At 47.2% G+C, this 21,251-nt stretch overlaps 2 protein-coding genes across 5 annotated transcripts in view; one reads left to right on the forward strand and one right to left on the reverse strand.

The window, feature by feature from the left end:
• The window catches only part of CRAMP1 (cramped chromatin regulator homolog 1), a 50,146-nt gene extending 39,076 nt beyond the window's left edge, over positions 1-11,070 (reverse strand). For both annotated transcript variants that reach the window (XR_011049843.1, XM_068420262.1), the window contains exons 1-2: positions 10,958-11,070; positions 8,225-8,574 (exon numbers count right to left, since the gene is read on the reverse strand). Coding sequence is in view for 1 of the 2 variants with exons in the window: in XM_068420262.1 (XP_068276363.1) it covers positions 8,225-8,573 (349 nt within the window). In the remaining variant the exon portion in view is untranslated. The remainder of the gene's footprint in view (positions 1-8,224; positions 8,575-10,957) is intronic.
• Positions 11,071-11,664: 594 nt separating this feature from the next.
• IFT140 (intraflagellar transport 140) overlaps positions 11,665-21,251 on the forward strand; it is a 101,192-nt gene continuing 91,605 nt past the window's right edge. The window contains exon 1 of one of the 3 annotated variants that reach the window (XM_068420061.1): positions 11,665-11,679. The gene's annotated coding sequence lies outside the window, so the exon portion shown is untranslated. Of the gene's footprint in view, positions 11,680-16,922; positions 17,069-17,507; positions 17,533-21,251 lie in introns of those variants that run through there. The other 2 variants (XM_068420060.1, XM_068420062.1) reach the window with 2 other exon arrangements.

Raw genomic sequence — 21,251 nt, forward strand, 5'->3', positions numbered from 1 at the left:
TGATAATCCTAATATTATTTAAAAATTAGTATCAGAAGAACCAACTGTTACAGGCTTACTATGCTTTAGAGATTTGAGAGACTGGTATGTAAATCTTAACTGTAACTATTCAGCTGCAATTTGAAAGTAATTCCTTTGGATGACAAAAACATATTGCTCCAAATTGTAAAAAAACTGTTCAAGTAACAAAGTACATTTGAAACGAAATCTGGAAGACAGTAAGATGCGTGAAAGTACATTTTTTCCTGCATACAATAATTATTTACTTGATATAAAATATGATATTGTGACCATTTTAAGGTCAATGCTTCTTTTATTTCTAGGAAGGACTATTTGATCCTTTCGAAGAAAACTACTGTCACCACAGGGAAGCATGTAAGGCAAAACATGAAAAAGAATTAGACATCTAGAAGAAAATGCACTTAAAAACAACTTCTCAAATAAACAGCCTCTCTATTTCCTAAAGCCTTCACCAGCCACTGATAAAATAATTGAAAGTTAAGCAATTTAATTCTGGTACTGTGAAAGTAAATTCTTTAAAAAAGCGAAACCATTAGAAAAAAACTGAGCACTGTAATAGATGGTTGAGAAGAAAAGCAACTACTTTGAGACACAGAATTGCTTCTTTATTCTGCAGATGTGAGACTGCAATATCACAATTCGCATGGTAAAGAAATACAGATCTTAATATTGAAAATCTCTGGTCCAGAAAGGGGAATTCAAACACATCAGTCCTCAATCTCAATCTACAAAGTCCTGTTGCTACTCGCTCCCAATGCAAAAGACGTCCTTTATCAGAGACAGCTACAGGAATCTATCCCAGAGTTACTACTCTGATCACACACCTCTCACTTTGTGAGAAATCGTGTAGAGGAACCACGGATGCGGGGTTTTGTTTATTTGTTGGGTGGGTGGTTTTTGTTTGGGGTTTTTGGGTGTTTTGTTGTGGTGTTATTTTTTTTTTACATCGCTGTACACATACTCAAATAAGTAAAAACCTGAAGTCAGCTGCCTAAAGCTCAGATCTTATCAAGGATTTTCTGAAGGCTGCACAGTACACTTGGTACACATGAAGTTTTCATTATTAAAAAGTGTAAGAAGCAAAAGTATCAGTGAGGACTAAGTAAGAATTTCCTCTTAGCTGTATGTAAAAGATCAAATGAACAGAACAGTTCTATCGAGGACATGCTACAGACTCCACCAATCGAACCTCTACAAAGGATACGTAGCCCGTAATTGCTCTTTTGTTCCTTTATATGTACTTACTATTCTACAAGACAAACTGTAGTCCTGGGAATTTAATGCCAATCTTTCTTGTTTTAAACACAAATAAATTACTATCCAGACAATTGTTTAGAGTATCGTAGATGAAGACCTAAAAATTCTAATATCCTGTCACCTCTACAGAGATCTTATACGCCATTTAATTCTTCCAGGAATAAAGAGTTTGCTGTATCATCCCTTTGCATAAACTTTCTTACTACTGTGCATGGTAATATTTGTCACTGGGTTACCACAATCCACTCTAGAGTTTACTGGATCTCAGCAAGGCAATGGAATGCAGTATATTCTGAAACACAGCATTATAAACCAATGCAGAATAAAAGGCAAAAGAAAAAGTAAAAATAGTTAAACATCATTAAATCACACCCCATAAATTCATTCTTTCAATCTTACTGTATGATAGACCTGTAACATACAAAACCGCTAACAAGTTTTCATCCCCTCACTAATGACAGATGATGATGATCATTAATTCCCAACAACAGATTATTTAAAACTCAAGCAATGCATTAAAACAAAAAGGTCCATGGAGCAGCCATACCACTGCTGCTGCAGGATTGCTGGAGAGAGGAAGGGAGCTTACTCTAACACTCTGCTTATGTGCTTGTTCTAAGTAAAATCATTTATAAAAGATCACTGGAGGCGAGACAAAGACAAGATGGTCATTCTCACTCTGTCTACTTATCCTGCACCACCCAACCACTGGACTGGACATCCACACAATTACAGCTACGACAATTCCTTCCCTTCACTCCAGGATCAGCGGAGCACGAGCACCTGCGTAAGAGGTACAAAGCAGCAAGTTTGGATGTGTAAGTTCTCAGCATTGTCACTCAGCTTTCAACCCCCAGTTGGCAAAGACCTCAGTTTTCTGTACTTGGTATTGAACTACAACCTGCAAAGTCACGGATCAGAACACCAATGTTTCAGAGAAACTTATTCAGTCCTTTTATTCAGTGTTCTCTACCCATCTACGTGCTCCGTTATTAGAACTTCATTTACCTGTGAATGGCATAACCCCATCGCAAACTACATTTTCTGTAGGAAAAGCTGTCGTCTTGGTAGCTCCAAGCAAAACACAAACACTTGCAAAACTTTATATAAAGAGATTTAAAGACTGCAGTTTAAAAATCTGATATGAAAATGACAAACAATGAACACTGCATGTATCAAATAACTGAATCACTGATAGCATTGGTGTCTTATCATGGCTTCAGCCACAGGAAGTTCTTCCTTCCAGGCTCTACGTAGCATCTTGCGTTTGCTTTTCAATTTTCCACTGGCAGCTCTTACATACCAGCTGCTTCACATCTTCTGTGGCAGGTTCCATGTCCACAGAAGCTGGAATTCACAGAGCTGAGCCCCACAACACCCACCCATCTCAACACACAGGCTGGTTCTCTTATTGGTGTTCTACAGGCTTAGCTTGCAAAATCTCAACTTCTTCAGGAGTCACCAGTCAACTGTAGGTGGAACATCTATCGGGAAATACCTTTGCAAAATCAGCTGGTACTTCCACAGACTCTAGCATGCCGCAGGCCAAATGCGGGGCGTCAGAACGCTAAACTCACTCCCCAAAGCGCAGGACATGAATGCCAACTTGTATCATGCCAGAAAGTTTCCTTCAGAACATTCTGTCTCCTCTTTCGGGTTCTACAGGAGCCAATAGCAAGGCTAAACTACACAAGATCACCTTCAAAAGTCGTTTCGGTAATGACTGCCGTTCAGGAGGCCATACCAGAAAACACCTTTGAGTGACTATTTTATTCTCACAAACCTGCGCTAGTGCTCAGCAGCCTTATGAAATATACATCAAAACATCCGTTGCCAACAGCGCTGGGTAAGGTGCTGTGATCTATACTTGCCAGAAAGCGTCAAATGCATTCTGCTCTTCTCATGGCAGAGCATTCCTCCGTGAGCATTTACCCCTCAATTTCAAGGAAAAGGCAATCGAAGACAAACGTCCAAACTTTGTTTCTGATCGCTTGGTAAATGACCCCCATTTCTAGCTCTTTCTAATGGCAGATGCTACATTGTGTACTTCAGTGTGGAAATGAATTGGGTGATCCCCTAGAAAGCACGTGCTTTAGGAACTGAAGTCACTTGCTCTGTGGAAGGACAACCCAACAAAGCTGCAGGCTGGATCCAATTTGCTTTCGTCTCCAAGAACTGTAGCTGAGAAGAGAATACAGACGAGAGAGGGAGAGACACAGACACGTCCCCCGCAAGTCAACGCTTCAGTTTGAGTGCTAACATTGTAACTGGAAAACAAGTTTCTACCTTGTCTGCCTCCACAGTAAACAGCACAGGCTCCTAAGAAGGGTAAGTCTAGGATAGCTGATGCCACGTTGCATGGTTATACCATACGGAGTTCTTGTTATGAATTAACATCCAAAGTTTTAAACGCAACAGGTAACTGTCCTACAAGGATACAGACCAGTCTAGCTTCTCCTAGCTCATATTATTTAGAAGATTTGCACAACCAAGATGTAGTTGAATGTGTTTAAACATACACAGTGAGTGTCAATTATCAACAGGAGTCTACAAAAGTATACTGAAGGCTTGGTTTTCTATGGACAGTACATATTTAAAATATAATACATCAAAGGCAGCAATATCTGAGCTAACCAAGCATAGCTGTAAAAAATAAACACGGTTTATTATAAATTTGGTTACTCCTCCATCTCCAGTAAACCATTATTCCCTTGCTTTTCCCTTATAAAATGCCCATAAAGCCTAGTATGAAGTTCCATCTAAACCACGTGGCTGTGCAGCCTTGAAGGCAGGCACCTTTCAAAGTTCAGTATCTGCTGCACAGGGCACGTGAAGGAAATCCTCCTCTTGTGGTGTGGGATGAGACACTGCGGAGCTCTGGTCCTGAACCACTTTCAAAGGAAGGGAGGGAGAACTGGGGTAAATGGGAGGGCAAAGAATGAATGAAAGCGTGTCAGGTTAGGACGGAAGGAGAAATACCAAGTGTAAATGAGACGGACAGAATTAAGGAGAATATTAGAACAAGGGACTGTGCCAGGAGTTTTTGAACAGTCATTCACGTCCCAGAGAAAAAATGCTGGAGGAATAACATTTCAAATGAAGGTTATAATACATTCCGCAGCATACAAATTTGGGAAGATACAATAAAATTGTACTTTAAGTACACACATCGGGTATCTTGGTATATACATCCCTCTCCACAGGAGAAGACAGTAGTTAATTTAATCCACGTGCTACGGGACATGCAACTTTGGTGGGCTGAAACAAACTGGACTGCCTTCTAGCAAGTTTTATACAATGTCAAAAGGTGGAACGTTTTAATTCAATTAATGCTTTCAGCTGACTAATTATTTTTTCAAGAAAGAACTGCTCATTACTGCAAAACAAATGCAAATACTTGTCTGGGCCATTCTACGCATTTTATGAATAAATCCAGAGCAACAGCATGAAATACATCTTCAAGCTTCAGCTCATCACCACTGGACTTTGTTACTATATCCTCCTGACTTCACTCTGCATTCAGAAAATGGATAAAAACACAGAAATAGGAACACTCTAGTTCAAACTAAATCTACAGCCCATGATGGCAATGTATTCCGCATTCGCTTTTACCAATGTGCTCACAACATACACATGCATGTTCTAACCACTCTCGTTTCGTGGAAAAAAAGCCCCAAAACACACCTTAAAACCTGTGCTCAGCAACCATGTAATGTATTTGTATTTGAGAAGTAAACTCTCAGAAACCCCTCTTTTTCAGCAACCTTATGTTGGTCTCCTTCCTCTCCCTCAATGAACCTCCCTGCCTTGGAACTCTCATAACAAACTGCCTCCACCCCACTATTCCTTCAAGTTCCTCCTCTGATCTCATACAAGTTACTTTAAGACTTACTTCCAAGCAGTCATACTTCAAAAGGCGTGCGTTGAGGTGTAGATTACAATCTCGAAAAGACAACAAAATGATGACCAATATTTGAAAATAAGACAATAATTCTAAAAAAAATTATACAGATTTAAATATTTGTGCAGGAAATTTGATAAACCTTTCAGCAATTCAAAATGGATTGGCTGTTTGAAGTGAAATAGTTTTCAAACTTTATTTTACTATGCTCCTTTCTACGTCATTTTTGCCCTAAACTCAAAAGTGCAACTCAGTACACAAAAGGTAAGAGACAGAATCCAAAGATGCAATTAAAGATTATGTCAGGGTAATCTGAAAATTAGCAGTAAGCTTACAGATTCTACCAGGCAGAATTTGAGAATTAATATTAACAGTCTTCCCTGAATGGAGGTAAAGTTGAAGTAGGTAAGGTAAGTAAGTAAGGTAAAGTTGAAAAGTCAGCAGCTCCTGAGTGGGCAAACTCTTCCTACAGTTTCTAGTAAAGTTTAGTTTATCAATAATTTGTCTGCTACAATGAAGCACCATAAAAGCACAGTCAGAAAAAAAATACTATTTTCAAAACTCTTTTAAAGACATGATTAGGACAAGCCAATGCCTGCTGAGTAACTACAATTTGAAAGAAATTAAGTTTATTGATTACACTCCTTAATAAAGAGTTTTCACTTTAGAATACACAAATTCTAAAAGCAGGACCACTTTAATGAAGTTGTAAGGGTTACACAGCATTATTGAAAGACCATGACAAAAACAAGTTTCTGGTTTCACTGGACCAAGTATAAGCGCGGTCTAGACACTCCTGCTGGCCAGTGTTAAAATTGCCGTTGCAGCTCTCACCTTGACTGTGACGTGCGAAATGGAAAAGCTTCCAGTTTTCAGAGCTGACCCAAAGCACGCTCATTCGAGCTTTTTATCATTTTTATGCTTAAAGGGGGAGGAGAAAGTTGGTGGGACAGCAAGTGGGAGGATTTAAGTCCAGTCTTTATTAGTAATCTTCACCCTTCCACTAGTTCCCCACTGGAAGCTAGCTCTGGGAGACACTTCACTCGGAAGGCAAAGCCCTGTAAATTCTGATCACAAGATACTCCATCAGGGAGATTCCAGCCAAGCCTGGAAAACCTCTCAGCATGCACCCCTGAATGCAAAGAACTCATGTTAGAAAGAATTCCACTCCGTGGCTCTGTTCTCCAAGATCTGACAGTTACGATCTCAACCGTATCAAAGAAATCAACTTTAATGCATTCATATCAGAACTAGCCAGGCAGAGCTGTGGCTGCTCTTACAATTCAAAAAGCGAAAGCTAAACCATAATTCTACTGCTGCCTGTCACCCCCAAGGATTTAAGAAGTTTCCCCAAACCTGACAACATAGTCAGGTACAGTGATTACAAGCACTATCTGTTCCATTCTGTATATAATTTTATTAGGGTTCTTTTGGAATCTGAATTGCAAAATAAATGAAGTTTGCTTTTCCATCGTGTCGATACACCTAGTTAAAATCGTTCTGCTGCTCTAAAATTGGGCATGAATGTTTATGTACAAATACACAAACGTGAATACACACGTGCACAAAGATACAGTGTTTTGCTCACACGTGTGTACTTTCAAAGCAATGGAATAATTCCAAATGCATATATTCGACTTGTCAATCATGGACAACATGTATTCCAAAGAAACACCTCCTCACATTTAATACTATTTACAACCCTTGAAATAATTATCCGTAGCTAAACACTCCTGAGTATTCCATCTGTTTGTTTATTTGGTTTAACACAACAGGGAGAAAAACTACGTAGGCATTTCTTCTCCAACATCACACACAGGAGTTTTTCACTTAAAGTTTAAGAGATGAAAGAGGACTTACTAAGGTACTAAAAAATACTTTCGCCAATTATAGAAACTGTCAAGCAACTGAGTTCAAGAATTTTTTTGTGATATGGCAATAACTAAAATATCACAATTTGTGTTGCTTTATTACTGTAATGCAAAACTATCATAATTCCTAACATTTATCTAATGACCAGCATGTGCATTCCACTGTGATGGACTAAAGAGTGAGGTAATCTCCAAGACACATTTATGCTACGTGGAGTTTTATTTCGTTTTAGCAGACAAGAGTAAACTTTGTTATTTCAAATATTGAAGAAATCTCCGACTGCTGTTCTTCTCAAAAATTAACTGAAAATAACACTTGAGTATCTTTGCACAAGGTATCCAAAATTAGTCTCAAGTACAGCTCAACTGCAGTGCCAGGTGTCATCCAGTGACTGCTGAGCACACACAACAGCACCAAGATGTTCAGATATCCCTGCTGTCTTCTAGCTACTCCAGTAAGAAACAGCTTTGAAACAAATCATATTCTTACCACAATGCTAAAGTGAAAAAGCACGTGCGTGTATGTACAGACATTCAGATGTGTACAAAACAATCCTAATAAAAACTCAAATTACATGGCAATGCCCAAACTGTTCTGGAACTGTAATGCAGGACACATAAAACCTTAGAAACAAATGTCAGTATGTGTATTCCGTAGCTGTTTCCAAAATAGTTCCTTGAGAAAAACGGTCATAGAAATATTTGGGGGAAATCACTAAAATCCTGTGGGTTGCTTTTTTCCCTTTTTTAACTGGCACCCAGTGAATATTTTGTTATTATCCAACAACAGAATTCAGAGTGCAGCCACCTGATCACACAGCTAGCTAGAGTCTAATTTCCTAACCAAAACACAGGAATTTCCTAAAACTCAAGGGAGATGAAATGCAGGAATTAAAGGTTTGCTTCAATAATAGAGACCTTTTCTTCCTCCACATACACATCCAAACCCCCCCATTTCTGCAAGTGCAAAGAGGACAGTGGGCAGCAGAGAAGCTGAAGCCTTGGGACACAAAGAAGATTTCAGCTACTGTGAGAAACAAGCCCCCAAACACCTTCCCCAAAACCAAACAAAAGATGGCACCTACAGGAGGAGAATGCCAAGCCTCAAACCCACAGGTGACTTCCCCCCGCCACCCCCTTGCCTGCGTGTTTTAAGGGTGCCAAAACACAGTACCTTTGCCTTTCGCAGCAGTGCTGCTGCCAACTGAAGAGGATGCCTGGGAATCCTTCTTCAGCCTCTTGCTCTGAGGTCTGACGCTGGACCTGAGAAAATGATGCTGGTCCTGGCTGTGGGAGGGCTGGAGGGAGGCCGGGGCCTGCGATAAGCTGGGGTTCGGTGAGGGGCTGCTGTTAGTGTTGTTGTTAATAATCTTCTCTTCTTTCTTTGTGCTGCTGCTGCCTGGAGCTGCCTCTCCTCCTCCTCCTGCCCCTTCTTCTTCCAGGGACTCCTCATCTCCTCCTGCTCTCTTGCCCAGCTTTTTCACCCCTTCCTCCCCGCTGCTCTCTCCCAGTTTCACTGTCATCCTGTTGGGGAGGAGAGAGAGAAAAGAGGGGGGCACAAAGTCAGGCCAGGGAGCCCCCCAGAGAGGCAGAGAAATCCCTGGGCTGAGAGGGGAGAAGTTTAGCTGCAGAAATTCCTCTCAACATGGCCGCCGTTGTTTGTTACTAAATCCCCTTTCGTTTGCTGTCCCGACCCAACAACCTGTGCCGAGGGCGGGAGGGGTAAAGCCCCGCCGCAACCCCCCCCAAACCGGCCCAAAAGGCGGCCGGGCTCCCCCGGCAGCCCTCCGGCACCTTCCCGAAGGGATTCGGGGCTCCTTTGGAGGAGAAATCGCCCAGGCAAACTCGGGCGTGGGGAAGCGCTCGGCAGCCGCCGAGAGGAAAGGCAGGCGCCGAGCCCGGCGGAGCGGAGCGGGGCAGCGCGGCCGGGCCGGCCCGCCTGCTCGCCCCCCATCCTACCCGTTCCGCGGCTCCTCGGGCCCAGGGGGGCTCTTCTTCCTCCTCACCATGGAGCCGAGGGGATCCGACCTGCCGCGGGGGGGGGATTCATAGTCCTAGATGCGGCGGCGGCTTCTCCTCCTCCTCCTCTCTGTGTGTGTGTGTGTCTCTGGGGCTGGGACTGGCCGAGGCTACCGAGGTTTCCAGCTCCCCCTCCGCCCCCACCCCGCCAGAGCCCCGGCACCTCCGGGCTGCTCCCCGCGGGGCTGCCCCACGCCCGGCCGCCTCCTCGGCGAGGAGCATCGCGGCGCGGCCCGGGCGCCTGTCACCGCCGGCCTGGCACAGCCACCCGCGCTCCCCACGGCCACCAACTCCTGGCCCGCTCCGGCTGCAGCTCCCACCGCCTTTTTTTCTAATTAACCTGACCCCCTTTATTATTTTTTTTTTTTAATTTGGAGGGCAACAAACTCTGCAGGCATCTGCAGCGGCTTTTCCCCCTCACCTCACCTCGACAGGGACCGGGCAACTCACGGTGATGCTGCGACCTCTTGGCCAAGCCAAAAAAGTTTTTGATCATCGTTTGCTACAGAACCACTCCTGGGCTTCCTGAGAGGCTTCGCTAAACAACTTTAATTCCAAACCTGACGTTTGGACTCGGCGCCGGGATGACTCTTCACTCTGCGTCTAACTTCAGAAATCCTCTCAATACTAAAGTTTTCTTTTAATACTTGGAACAAAACACCAGATACACACACAAAAGCTGTAGGTGTTAAATCGTATCATCTGCTAAAACCCAACAACTGCTTTTTTTTTTTCCTAAAAAGTGAAAAATATTACTGACACCATCTCAAAAAGAAATCAACTTCCAAGAAAGAAACCACTTAGAGCAAAACAGAAAGAAGGAGCAGTTGCAATGCAGCTGCCTTATCACCAGAGCAGGAGCCACAGTCCAACTCTAATTAAGGGAAAAGATAAAAACCAACAAGAGAAGGAAATTCTGAATATCACAAATAAAGAATGGAATTTCCACGGTTTAGGCTGACACCAGAATAACGTGGTTTAAAATAAAATGCATCAGCATTATATGGCATACGAATGTGTGTGATTGCAGTTTACGGACTGCATTCCTATGAATAAAATGATACTTTTCCCTCTAATGATTTTCAGCTAAACCACTGAATCTACCAATTCAGAACTATGTTGGGCAACGTTCCATTCTTTGCAAACGCTCAATGAACTGATTTGAACAGCAGATCTAAACTCATATTAGAACTTGGTTAACTATGCACCTCACAGGTCCCTAATTACAAACACAAACTTCTCCGCACAACAAAACCTGCAGTGTTTTCAGTTAGTTTGAGGACAGGAATCTTCCACTGACAGTCTGTGCTCAAAAATGACACTTAAGTACGGCTGAAATCTCCTTGATTTCCAGTTTTGGTTTATTACTGCAAATTAAAGGACGCATCCCCCAACAATTAGTAGGGGGATACCAAAGAACCACATCTTGGGGACAGTTACACGACTAGGGCAGCAAATCCCAGTTATCTACCCCCTCTCCCCACAGCTGGCTCCTTACAGCATCCTGCCTGAACCCTCCAGCAGTGCCCTGCACCCGGTTTACCCATTTCAGCTGCTTTCCCCTCCCGTTTTCACACTGCACCTGCTCTTCCTTTTTTCTTCTCAGCCTCGCCTCTTTGCTCCCCTGCACCTCCAGACCTGGTCGCCGCCCCTTCACCCCGCTCCTCCAAGAGCCCGGCTCCCCTCAGAGGAGCCACTTTCCGTGCAGGGAAGCTCCCCGCACACCCCAGCGCCGCCGCACCCCGACGATCCACGGCCCGGACGGGAGCGCTGGGCTGGGCCGGGCCGGGCCGGGCCCCCTCCGGGGGACACGCACCGCTTCTCCCGCCGCCCCCCAGCAGCCCCGTCCGCCGCCGCGGCAGGCTCCATCCCCCGCCCCCAGGCTCACCTGCCGCATCAACGCCGCCGCGCAGCCTCCGCGCTCCAGCTCTCCCGCCGGCGGCTGCCTCGGCTCTTCCGGCACCCCCGGGCACCCCCAGGCTGCGCCCCACGCCCGCCAGCTCGGGAGGAGGCCGGCGCGCCCCACCACCCCCGCGGACCCCAGCGGCCCTCCCAGCTTTGCTGGCGGCGGCAGCCCCGCTCCCGGCCGCGGAGGCGACCTCTCTTCGCCGGGCTCCTCCGAAATCGCGGTCCTGGCACCGCCGGCTCCCCCGTTAGGCCTCAACGCCCCCCGGCCGCAGCCGCGGCGCCCCGGGCTCGGCCCCGGCGCCGCGCTCGGCCGCAGAGCGGGCCGCGATGGGGTCCGGGCCGCCGCGGTTCCGCTTCCTCGTCACCCTGCGCCGGGCCGAGGGGGCGGGGCGGGACGCGGCGCGCGGGCCCAGCTGAGCGCGCCGGAACGCCCCGCCCCGGGACCCCAAACAAGGCGTCCCATTGGCTGGCGGGAAGCGGGCGCGAAGCGGGAGGCGGGGCCGGCCGCCACCGCAAGCCAAACAAAGCGCGGCGCGGGCCGGGTGACGAAAGCGGAGCGCAGAGGAAGAGGCGGCAGCCGGCGTCCGTCAGAGGGCGAGGCCAATCCCGAGAGCTGGCTGGTGATTGGCTAAAAGGACAACCAATCGAGGGCCCTATCGCCGGGGCCCTTGGACGTGATCCAGGACTCCATTGGTCAGAAAGGTGGTGATTTGCATGCTGCGTTGTATTTATAGCGGGCCGGCGGGGGGCGTGTCTTTTGTGGGGGGCGGTGGGGTGGGGGATGCTGCTGGCGGGGCCGCTCCTCAGGCCGGGGCCGCTCCTCAGGCCGGGGCGCTGCCGCTTTGCTGCGTTTGCTTCGCTGCTCCGCCCGGCTCCCCCGCGGCCCCCGGTCTCGGGCCTTAGCCAGGCGGTAAAGGCAGCGCGGGGCTCCCCCGTGGCCGTACCCGCTTGCCTGGAGGGTTCTGCGAGCTCTGGCTCGCCGTGCCGGGGCTTGCCGCCCGGCGAAGCTCCATCGCGGCGGCAGCGCCCGCGGCTCCCGCTCCCTTACGCCCGTTGGACCGTGAAGGGGCCGCTCTCTGCCCGGCGCTCCTTGTGCCGGACCTCAGGGCCGGCAGGTACAGCGCTGGGATGCCCAGCGGGGAGCACTTGGCTGTGCTGCAGGTTTGGTACGGAGCGTCCCTTCGCAGCGTGGGCTTGGTGGCTCCTCCTTGTCAACTAAACCTACCACTTGGCTAATTTTGTATTGGGTTTAGCAGCTCTTAAGGAGAACTCCAATGGCAGGGAGCGTGGCTGAGCGCCAGGGACCTGCCTGCCGCAGCAGGGGGAGGCCAGGCTGCCTGGCACGGTGGCCATGCTTCCGAGAGGCTCCGAGCTGAGCGGGGTCCTCAGGCCCAGGGTGCTGCTGAGGCGCTCGCTGTCCCAGCAACTCACTTGACAATGCCCTCCTTCCTAATGAAGGATGTTAATAAGTTATTTATTGTTCATAAAGGTGACAAAAAACATATGTGAACTTATAATGAAACCTCCTGGGAAGGCCTACTGTTCACAACTTCTACTCTTGCAGAGTTTGCACTTGTGCAGGTACCCTTAAGTAGGATTTTTTTTTTTAATAAACTGTATCCAGGATGAAGAGGTTTCATTCAGTGATGTACTGAATTAAAAGGGGTTGAATTTCATTTGCTGACCTAGTGTTTTGGCCTGTTTTACAGTGACTGCTCTCTGATGTGGTGACTTCATGTTAACTGCTAGAAAGAATGGTTTCCAAAAATCTTACAACTGTGTGAAATTTTTTTTTTCCTTAAATTCTTTGTGGAAAGAACATTAGATCATCCTCTTTTTGAAACTTTGTGACTATCACTGCAGGAAAGGATGCCTTAGTCCTTCTCTTCTGAGGAAAATCTTCATAAGCTGTAGCTTAGAAATCAATGTCTTAGCAATTTAAACTTCATGATGGCATCTAAATTCTGGAAGACAGGTCTCCTATGGAGAGTGTTGCAAATAATTCTCTCATGGTGATGAGCTAAACTTGAACATTCCTTGGGCTCTGTGTCGTCTAGAGATATGCTGTAAAGGATAGCTGTGAGTAACTAAGTGTATTGCTATCAATGCAATTTGTAAGCAAAAAAGAGCCAAATTGCTTAACAGTCTTCTCCCCCCTGTAGAGCTTTGCATTTAAATCACATCTTAATTAAGGTTTTTTTGTAGAGAGAGTATTTTTCAGTTTTGTTATAATGTAGCACAAGATCATATATTCACCACTTGGTTTGACCACAACCCAATTTAATGATACCGACAGGAAATGATGCGTTCTGCATGTGCGGTGCCATGTATTTCCATGGTGCTTTGCAAAGAGACACGAAGGTATGTTCAGTGCCCCGAGGAGCTCACAGTTGAAGGTTTCCATTCTCTCTGTAGGTAAATAACTTTATATGTTTGAATAGCCCCATTGCCTCAAGTGGACTTTTAAGGTGTGAAATTGCTCATGTGTGTAAATGTTTGTGAAAGAAAGACTGAATAAAAAGGAGTTGGACAAGAGCGGAGAGGCAGGGGGTAGGTTGAGATGTCAAAAGACACTTGAACTTTCATTCGTTCTTTATTCATAGGAGGGAGGGTCCATGCTCTTGCTTTGGCAGACCTGCACAGATACAAAATGCAAATAAACTTTCAGTGTTTGTTGCCATGGTTTTCTAGACTAGGCAAGAACATGAACTTGGATTTGTTGCACATCCTGTGCATTTTAAGGTACGAATAACAAATCGCATGCTTCATAGAAACAGAGCAAGCGGTGCAGAACTGCAGCCAACTTGGACAAAGTTGATACTTCTAGTTTATGTTGACGTGTTTTTAATTTTGCATCTAATGTACACGATAATTACACTAATTATAACATGAAAATATTTTTCCAAAGATCTTAGATGTAAAAGCCACCAATATAGTGGATGTTGTCCAGTATTTTCCTTTTAGGTTGCTTAGAAGTTACTACATTTCATTCATAACTTGCTTGTTCTTAAAAAGCTCTTAAGTTGTTTAATCTGGCAAATGATACTGGATGATCTTTGTGTTACTGAAGCAGTTCTTTCCCATTCAGGTAAGAGGATTTAAACCAAAGATCGGACTTCTGTTGGTAATCCTTTATGGCTCACTAAATAGGAAGCACCTAATCATGCAACTTTATTTTTTTTTTCTCAGCTTCTGAGGTCAAGCCCTTAGAGGAAGGGATGAAACGCACTGTGTGCGACCATGCTGCTGAAGCCTGTTCTTTGCCTGTCCTGGGACCTTAGGGACTCAGAGCTGTTAGGCATCTTTTGTGACCACAGTACTCAGGAGGTGAGATCTGAGGATCCTGGGATGCCCTGTTCGTTTGTCCGTTTAGGACAGGGCTTCTCTGTTGAGTATCGGAGGGCAGGGAACTTTTTAATTTCCGGCTGAGCCCGCACAAGTCAGGATATGTAGTTTAGTTATTGGGCAAAATGTTGTGTATCATTGAACCAGGCAATTCTGAAAGCTGTAAAAATGGTCACTTGAGCAGCGATAGTCAGTGAGTTTTTTCAGATTATTTTTATTCCAGCCCAGAAAGGGATGATAGACTAGATGATTGCTTGAGGTTCCCGCTGGCCACGTGTTTCTGATTTCATTGTACGATGTAGTTGCAATCGTTTCCTCATTAGCCTGGTTGTCTGAGAACACAAGGCATCTGCACACGTGGTCTGCTCAAATACTCAACTTCAAGTCTGATAATCTCAAAAATACTGTGGGGCACAAACAGTGAAAATAGTCAGCTGGGCAGAGCCAAGAAATGAATGACTGGCTCTGCTTTGGGAGTGGCACCCGGGTGAGCTAATGGTGTTGTTCCACGTCCAAAAACCCACCAAGAAGAGATGCCATAAATGACTTTGGTAGAGCCAATGCCTTGTAAGAGAGAACGTAATTAAAACATGGGCAAAAATAGCTACAGGAAACAAGACTTTATGAGTTCTGCGGCTCAGAAAACAATTTGTTCTAGAGGGGGTTGCTGAGCTTGTAGCAAGAATGTCTAAAGCCAGTGTTTTGCCTCCCTAAAGCCTATCTTTAAGTTGTGGAAGAGACACAGCACGTTTTAATGCCATCGCCTCCCACCGGGTATTTTTTCCTATTTGCTAACAAAACTGTTTTTTTCTGTCAGAGGGTCCCAGTAATTGCTGTATACTTGGAAAAGGGAAACAGTGTGAACCACCACATGAATTACACAAACTGTTACACGTGGCCAGAGCCAACAAAAGTTAGTGCACGCAGAAACTGTTGGTCACGGCTGTACTAGAGGTGTGGCTTCATCTGTTCGTGTGGAAGGGTTGTGGCTTCAGAGGAATTACAGATGATTGTGGAGCTGACAGCAGTATGAGGGTTGGGTCTTGAATTGTCTCTTTTGAACGTGTTGGGTAAACCTGGCTGTTGAGGCTGAGTGCAGGCCCAGCACCGATGAGGACTGGAGATGGAGCTGGGCCACCCCTGACCTGGGCCGTACCTGCAGCACCCGGGCGTGGTGTGTGAGGGCAGCGGCAGGAAGGCTTTGTGGGGCTATCTTCACTTAAGTCTTACTAGAAAAACTTGGCCACTATCTTCAAAAGTTACCAATTCGCTTTTCCCACAAAAGCTCTGAAAGAGCTAATGAGCAGCTCTGCAGAGAAGGACCTGTGAGTCCTTGGGAACAAGAAGTTCCCCATGAGCTACCAATGTGCCCTTGGGGCCAGGAAGGCCAACGGTGTCCTGGGGTGTGTGAGGAAGAGTGTGGCCGGCAGGTCGAGGGAGGTTCTCCTCCCCCTCTACACGGCCCTGGTGAGGCCACACCTGGAGTAACTGTGTGCAGTTCTGGGCCCCCCAGTTCAAGACAGACAAGGAACTACTGGAGAGAGTCCAGCGGAGGGGTACAGAGATGGTCAGAGGGCTGGAGCATCTCTCTTACAAGGAGAGGCTGAGGGAGCTGGGGCTGTTCAGCTGGAGAAGAGCAGACTGAGGGGGATCTTATCAATGCTCACAGATACCTCAGGGGCGGGTGTCAAGGGGATGGGGCCAGACTCTTCTCAATGGTGCCCAGTGACAGGACAAGGGGCAACGGGCACAAACTGAGACACGGGAAGTTCCATCTGAATATGAGGAAAAACTTCTTTGGTGTGAGGGTGCCAGAGCCCTGGCACAGGCTGTCCAGGGAGGGGGGGAGTCTCCTTCTCTGGAGATACTCAAACCCGCCTGGACGTGACCCTGTGCAACGTGCTGTGGGTGACCCTGCTTTGGCAGGGGTTGGGCTGGATGATCTCCAGAGGTCCCTTCCCACCCCAGCCAGGCTGGGATTCTGTATAATCACATATGGTTATGATATGCATTTATATGTCACTAAGTTTCAGCTGGATCAGGCTCTGTTGCAGCGGATGCTCGATGTGTGTTCAGGGACCTGAAGGGTTTGTGATGGAGTCTCGGTTCCCCGGAGCCGGGGAGCTGCACAGTCCATCATCTGGGCTGGAGCAAGTTCCTCACGGGTTAATTCACACAGTCCTGGGGACCGCTCCTGAGGCTTGAGAGCTGCCGTCGGGAGCCGGGGTCTCACCCGCCGGACCCCCGGGGCGGGTGTCCGAGCGCGGCCGCGGTCCCGGTCCCGGAGCTGTTGGCTGGTTTTCCTGCGCAGAGGCCGGGCGGTGGGACGGGGCGCCGGGGCTGCCGCGCAGCCCGGGGAAGGGGCAGCCCCGCTCCGTGAGCGCGTGTGGGGTGCCCCGGCCCCGGGCAGGGCAGCGGCGCTTCCAGCCCCACCGGCCACCGCTCCCAGGCGCCGTTCGGGGGGCGAAGCGGAGCCAGTCCGGAGCGGTTGGTGCCGGCTCCGGGCGGAGAGCTCCGTGCTGGCCCCGACCCGCCGGCGGGGCTCCGCGGCCGAGCGCACCCGGCTCCTCGGCACTTTCCGCCTCTCTCCGGTGCCCCAGCGCCCCGCCTCGGCTATCTTCGGCTCCCGGTCGGGAGTTTCCGTTCGGAGGCTCTCCCCGTTGTTAGGGGTAACGCAAAGCATCTCGGAGCGAGCGCGGCCTTCAGCGCCGGGGCCGCCGGGACCGCGCTCCGGGGCCGCCGGCAGGTGAGAGCGGGCGGGCGGGGGGCGCTGGCCCGCGGGGGTCGGCCCGAGCGAAGGCGCCAGGAGCCCTCCGCGCCTCGGCCTGCTGCTTCTCGGTCGGTCCGGGGCTGGCCTGCGGGAGCGGGGTCGGTCACGGTCAGCCTGAGGCTGCGGCGCGGCCGGGCCGCTGCCTGCGGGAGCCCAGAGTTCGGGCGGGCGGCGGAGCGGGACGTGGCGGGCGGGACCCGGGCCGGTGTTTACGGCGCTGGAGCGAGGAGCCGGAGCAGCCGCGTCTCGCGGGTCCGTGGAGCCCGTTGCTGGTTTGTGCTGGCGGATGGCGGCGGCGGCGGCTCGGCCGGGGCGGCCCGCGCGGGCTGGGGCCCACTGGCGGCGCCGGCCCGCGGCAGCGGAACGCCTCGGGACACCGGCTGGGCTTGGCCCGGCGCGCGTGGTCTCGGCCCATCTCCCTCGGTGCAGGATTTAATCAGGTTTTTACTATTTACTCGTTCTGGTTTACTCGTTAGAGGAAATAGTATTTGGTCATTATTTTTTCGTAGCGTAACTCAGTTTTGTATGCTCATCTTTTTTTGGGGCTGGCTATTTTAAACATTTTAAGATTTAAACAGCTAGCACTTCGGGTAGGTGTGGATTATAAGGAAAAACGGTGTTTTTGCATAGGTAGCTGTCAAGTCTTGTCAGGGAAACATCACGGGGATGCATACAGAAAACTCATTTTATGAATATACTCGGGGTCGGGTGTCCTGGTAAGCTTGTGGCTGGTGGCAGTTCCACAAGGACAGCAAACTTAATCATAATCAGCCTCCGTAGATACTAAATGTGCTGACAATGTTGTCATACAGACCGTAAAAGTAGCTTTTTAAGAATTGTCACCAAAGACAGAATAGCATCATTAAAAATATATTTTTTTTCCTTGAATGTAGATGATTGTCTTTTGAAATACGTGCGCGTGTTCTGGCTCGCTGCTGTCGTTTGTAGCAATAGGAATCTTGAGGTTACCTACCTAAAGTCCAGAGAATTCAAACCAAACAAATAAAACCTGTTTGGTTGTAATTTGTTTTAATACTCTGTCACCTTGTAAGTAATGAATTGAGAGGTTTGTCTGGAGGGAAATCACCTCATATCAAAGGATAATCTTCCCCTACTCATAACATTACTGACTCCTGTGAAATCTTACGCGTGTCTGTGTTGGTGGGCGCAGACGAACACAGTCCTTTGCCCATGCTCTGAGGTGATGGCCAGTTATCAGTCTGCGTTGGTCCCTGTATTGGTGGTGTGTGACCTGTGAGCTGATAAACCCTGAAATAAGGCTTGGTTTCCCCAAAGGACCTGAGATCCCAAGCATGGGGCCATGTTAGTGTGGGTGTAGGATGTCTGGACTAGACCTGGCCTGTGTCTGTCCAGTTAAGAACCGGGGCAGAGAATGACCTTGAACCTCTCTCAGCTTTTCTCTGTGGGCAGCCGTAAATGTCATGTCTAGTGTTTGCCTGCGTGAACCTCATGAACTTCATCAAGGCCAAGTGCAAAGTCCTGCACCTGGGTCGGGGCAATCCCCAGTATCAGTACAGACTGGGTGACAAATGGATCAAGAGTAGCCCTGTGGAGAAGGAATTGAGGGTACTGATGGATGAAAAGCTGGACGTGAGCCGGCAACGTGCGCTTGCAGCCCAGAAAGCCAATTGTGTCCTGGGCTGCATCCCCAGCAGCGTGGCCAGCAGGGCGAGGGAGGGGATTCTGCCCCTCTGCTCCGCTCTCGTGAGACCCCCCCTGCAGTGCTGCGTCCAGCTCTGGGGCCCCCAACATAAGAAGGACACGGAGCTGTTGGAACGGGTCCAGAGGAGGCCGTGAAAATGATGCAAGGGCTGGAAGAACCTCTCCCATGAAGAAAGGCTGAAAGTTGTGGTTGTTCAGCCTGGAGAAGAGAAGGCTCCGGGGAGACCTCCTTGCAGCCTTTCAATACTTAAAAGAGGCTTATAAGAAAGGTGGAGAGTGAGTTCTTACCAGGGCCTGTAGTGACAGGACAAGGGGTGATGGTTTTAAGCTGTAAGAGGGTAGGTTTAGTTTGGGCATATGGAAGAAAAGTTTTACGATGAGGGTGGTGAGACACTGGAACAGGCTGCCCAGAGAAGTTGTGGATCCCCCATCATTAGACATTTTCAAGGTCAGGTTGGATGGGGCTTAGATCAACCTGATGTGGTGAAAGATGTCCCTGTGTGTGGTAGGGGGTTGGACTAGATGATCTTTAAAGGCCCCTTCCAATGCAAACTGTTCTGTGATTCTACGAACTCTTATGGTTTTTATGAAGTGCTTGTGAGTAGTTTCAAAAGTGTCCATCAGGTGTATCTAATGTGATTACTGAGATCATATATCTGGACTTGGTGTGTTCTATTCCAGTCCTCAAAGTGGTTAACTTCTCAGAAATTCTTGTCTTTTAGACCTTGAAAAAATAGAATGTGCAGTGCCAGAATCATGTGTAGAGGTAGTGCTACTCCGTTTTCATTTTTTTTTTCTTGGAAGGCTTTTTTGAAGAAGTATCTGTCAAAGCTACAGAGTGTAAACACATGAGCTTGATGCAACAGTAAACACGTGAACAATGAATTCCCAAGATTACAGCAAGCAAATAAATGTTTTAGTGATTTTCACACCACTGAGTAATCCACTTATATAGGCGATTTATTTATTTGCATATAGGTCTCCTGCACAATCTTGCATAGTTATTGAGATGGTGAAAAGTATTTTATATTAGGGATTGTCCATGATTTACGTGACAATATCACGGAATCTTGTTTTTGTAAGTGCTAGTCTGCCTTTTAAAATATATACAGTATTGACTGAAACATTGTTTCTGATGCCTATTAATGCCGAAAGGGATCGTTAGCTATAGCTAAGCTAATTAGAACAGGCTGACAGTCACCTGTCGCAGACCACGTACCCATTAGCGAGTTGATCAAGAGATGCAGTTATAAGCTTGACAAACTTATTTTCTTCCTTCTCTGAAGGGGACTGAAATAACTGAATAATAATAAGTAATATTTACGACTACAGATGCAAGGATCACTTAACAGCAGAAAAAGGTGGCTCTAGAAAAGGCATTACAGCCATGTGGTTTGGTGTGATAAAACCATTATTTCATAGCAAATCTGGTTTTTCTTTTCGTTTAGGCATCTCAAATTTTTATTTTAATCTGAAGTGAATTTCTTTATTCGTTCAAATTTTGAGCCCATATGAAGCTTATGTTCAAATATGGACTAAATTCTTCCCCCATTAGAGTAAAACGAAATGGATGAAATAAGAACAAAAGTGGTAGAATGGGTCCAGTCTTTTGGAACAGAGCTGGAGATTTAAGGAAGCTATTAAAAAACATGAAATAAAGATGAAAACCACTCCAGTTTTTATTTGAATGGTTTGTTGGTTTTTTCTATGTGGCAATAAAACTAGATCCACGTACTGCTGTGGGAACTTGGGGGATTTTGAAGGAGTGTGAAGACAAAGGTGAATGGATCTTGTTGAAAGATCGAATTGCTCATTATTAGGCTGACGACACTTGTTTCTGGTTTGATCTCTGGTAGTTTATGGTGTTCTTTGTAATATCAGAGGCACGATACAGAACTACCAGCTTATTTTAAAATGTTACCCACCTTTCTAATCTGTGTAATCAAAGATGCTGAGTCTGATTTCATTTTTCTTTTTTTTGGGGGAAAAGCCAAATATTTATTTTAAGCACTGACAGCATATTTGAAGTAAAGAGACTTTCAAACAAGAGCCTGTTTATGTCTGGTTTACACCCTGCGTTGGTGTCCAGTTGGTGACTTAGGCAGATCTAACCGCTGTGCGTACGCCTGCCTGCGGGTTCTTAGCTCATGGTTTCGCTGCACAGAAGAAAAAGTCTCTTCCCCTGAAATGTCAGGGGAGTCTTTTAATCCTTTCATGGTGTTTTTTTGTTGTTGTTGTTTTGTTTTTTTTCACCAGGTCTTGGCATTATTTCCTAATAACTCTCGAGGTGTTTTTCTCCAGCTATTTTTCTTTTGAAACCAAGCCAATAAGATCGCACAACGCAAATCCCAAAGACCAGCTCTGTGTATAAGATATTAAAGATTCTTAGTGACTTCCTCCATTTCTGACGAGCAGCTCTGCAAAGAGCATTGCTGTCAGCTTCTTTTCCTTGGAACGTCAGCACTTAGGGAGGATT

The sequence above is a fragment of the Nyctibius grandis genome, chromosome 30 (genome assembly GCF_013368605.1).
Source record: "Nyctibius grandis isolate bNycGra1 chromosome 30, bNycGra1.pri, whole genome shotgun sequence".
In the NCBI taxonomy this organism is placed as follows: domain Eukaryota; kingdom Metazoa; phylum Chordata; class Aves; order Nyctibiiformes; family Nyctibiidae; genus Nyctibius; species Nyctibius grandis.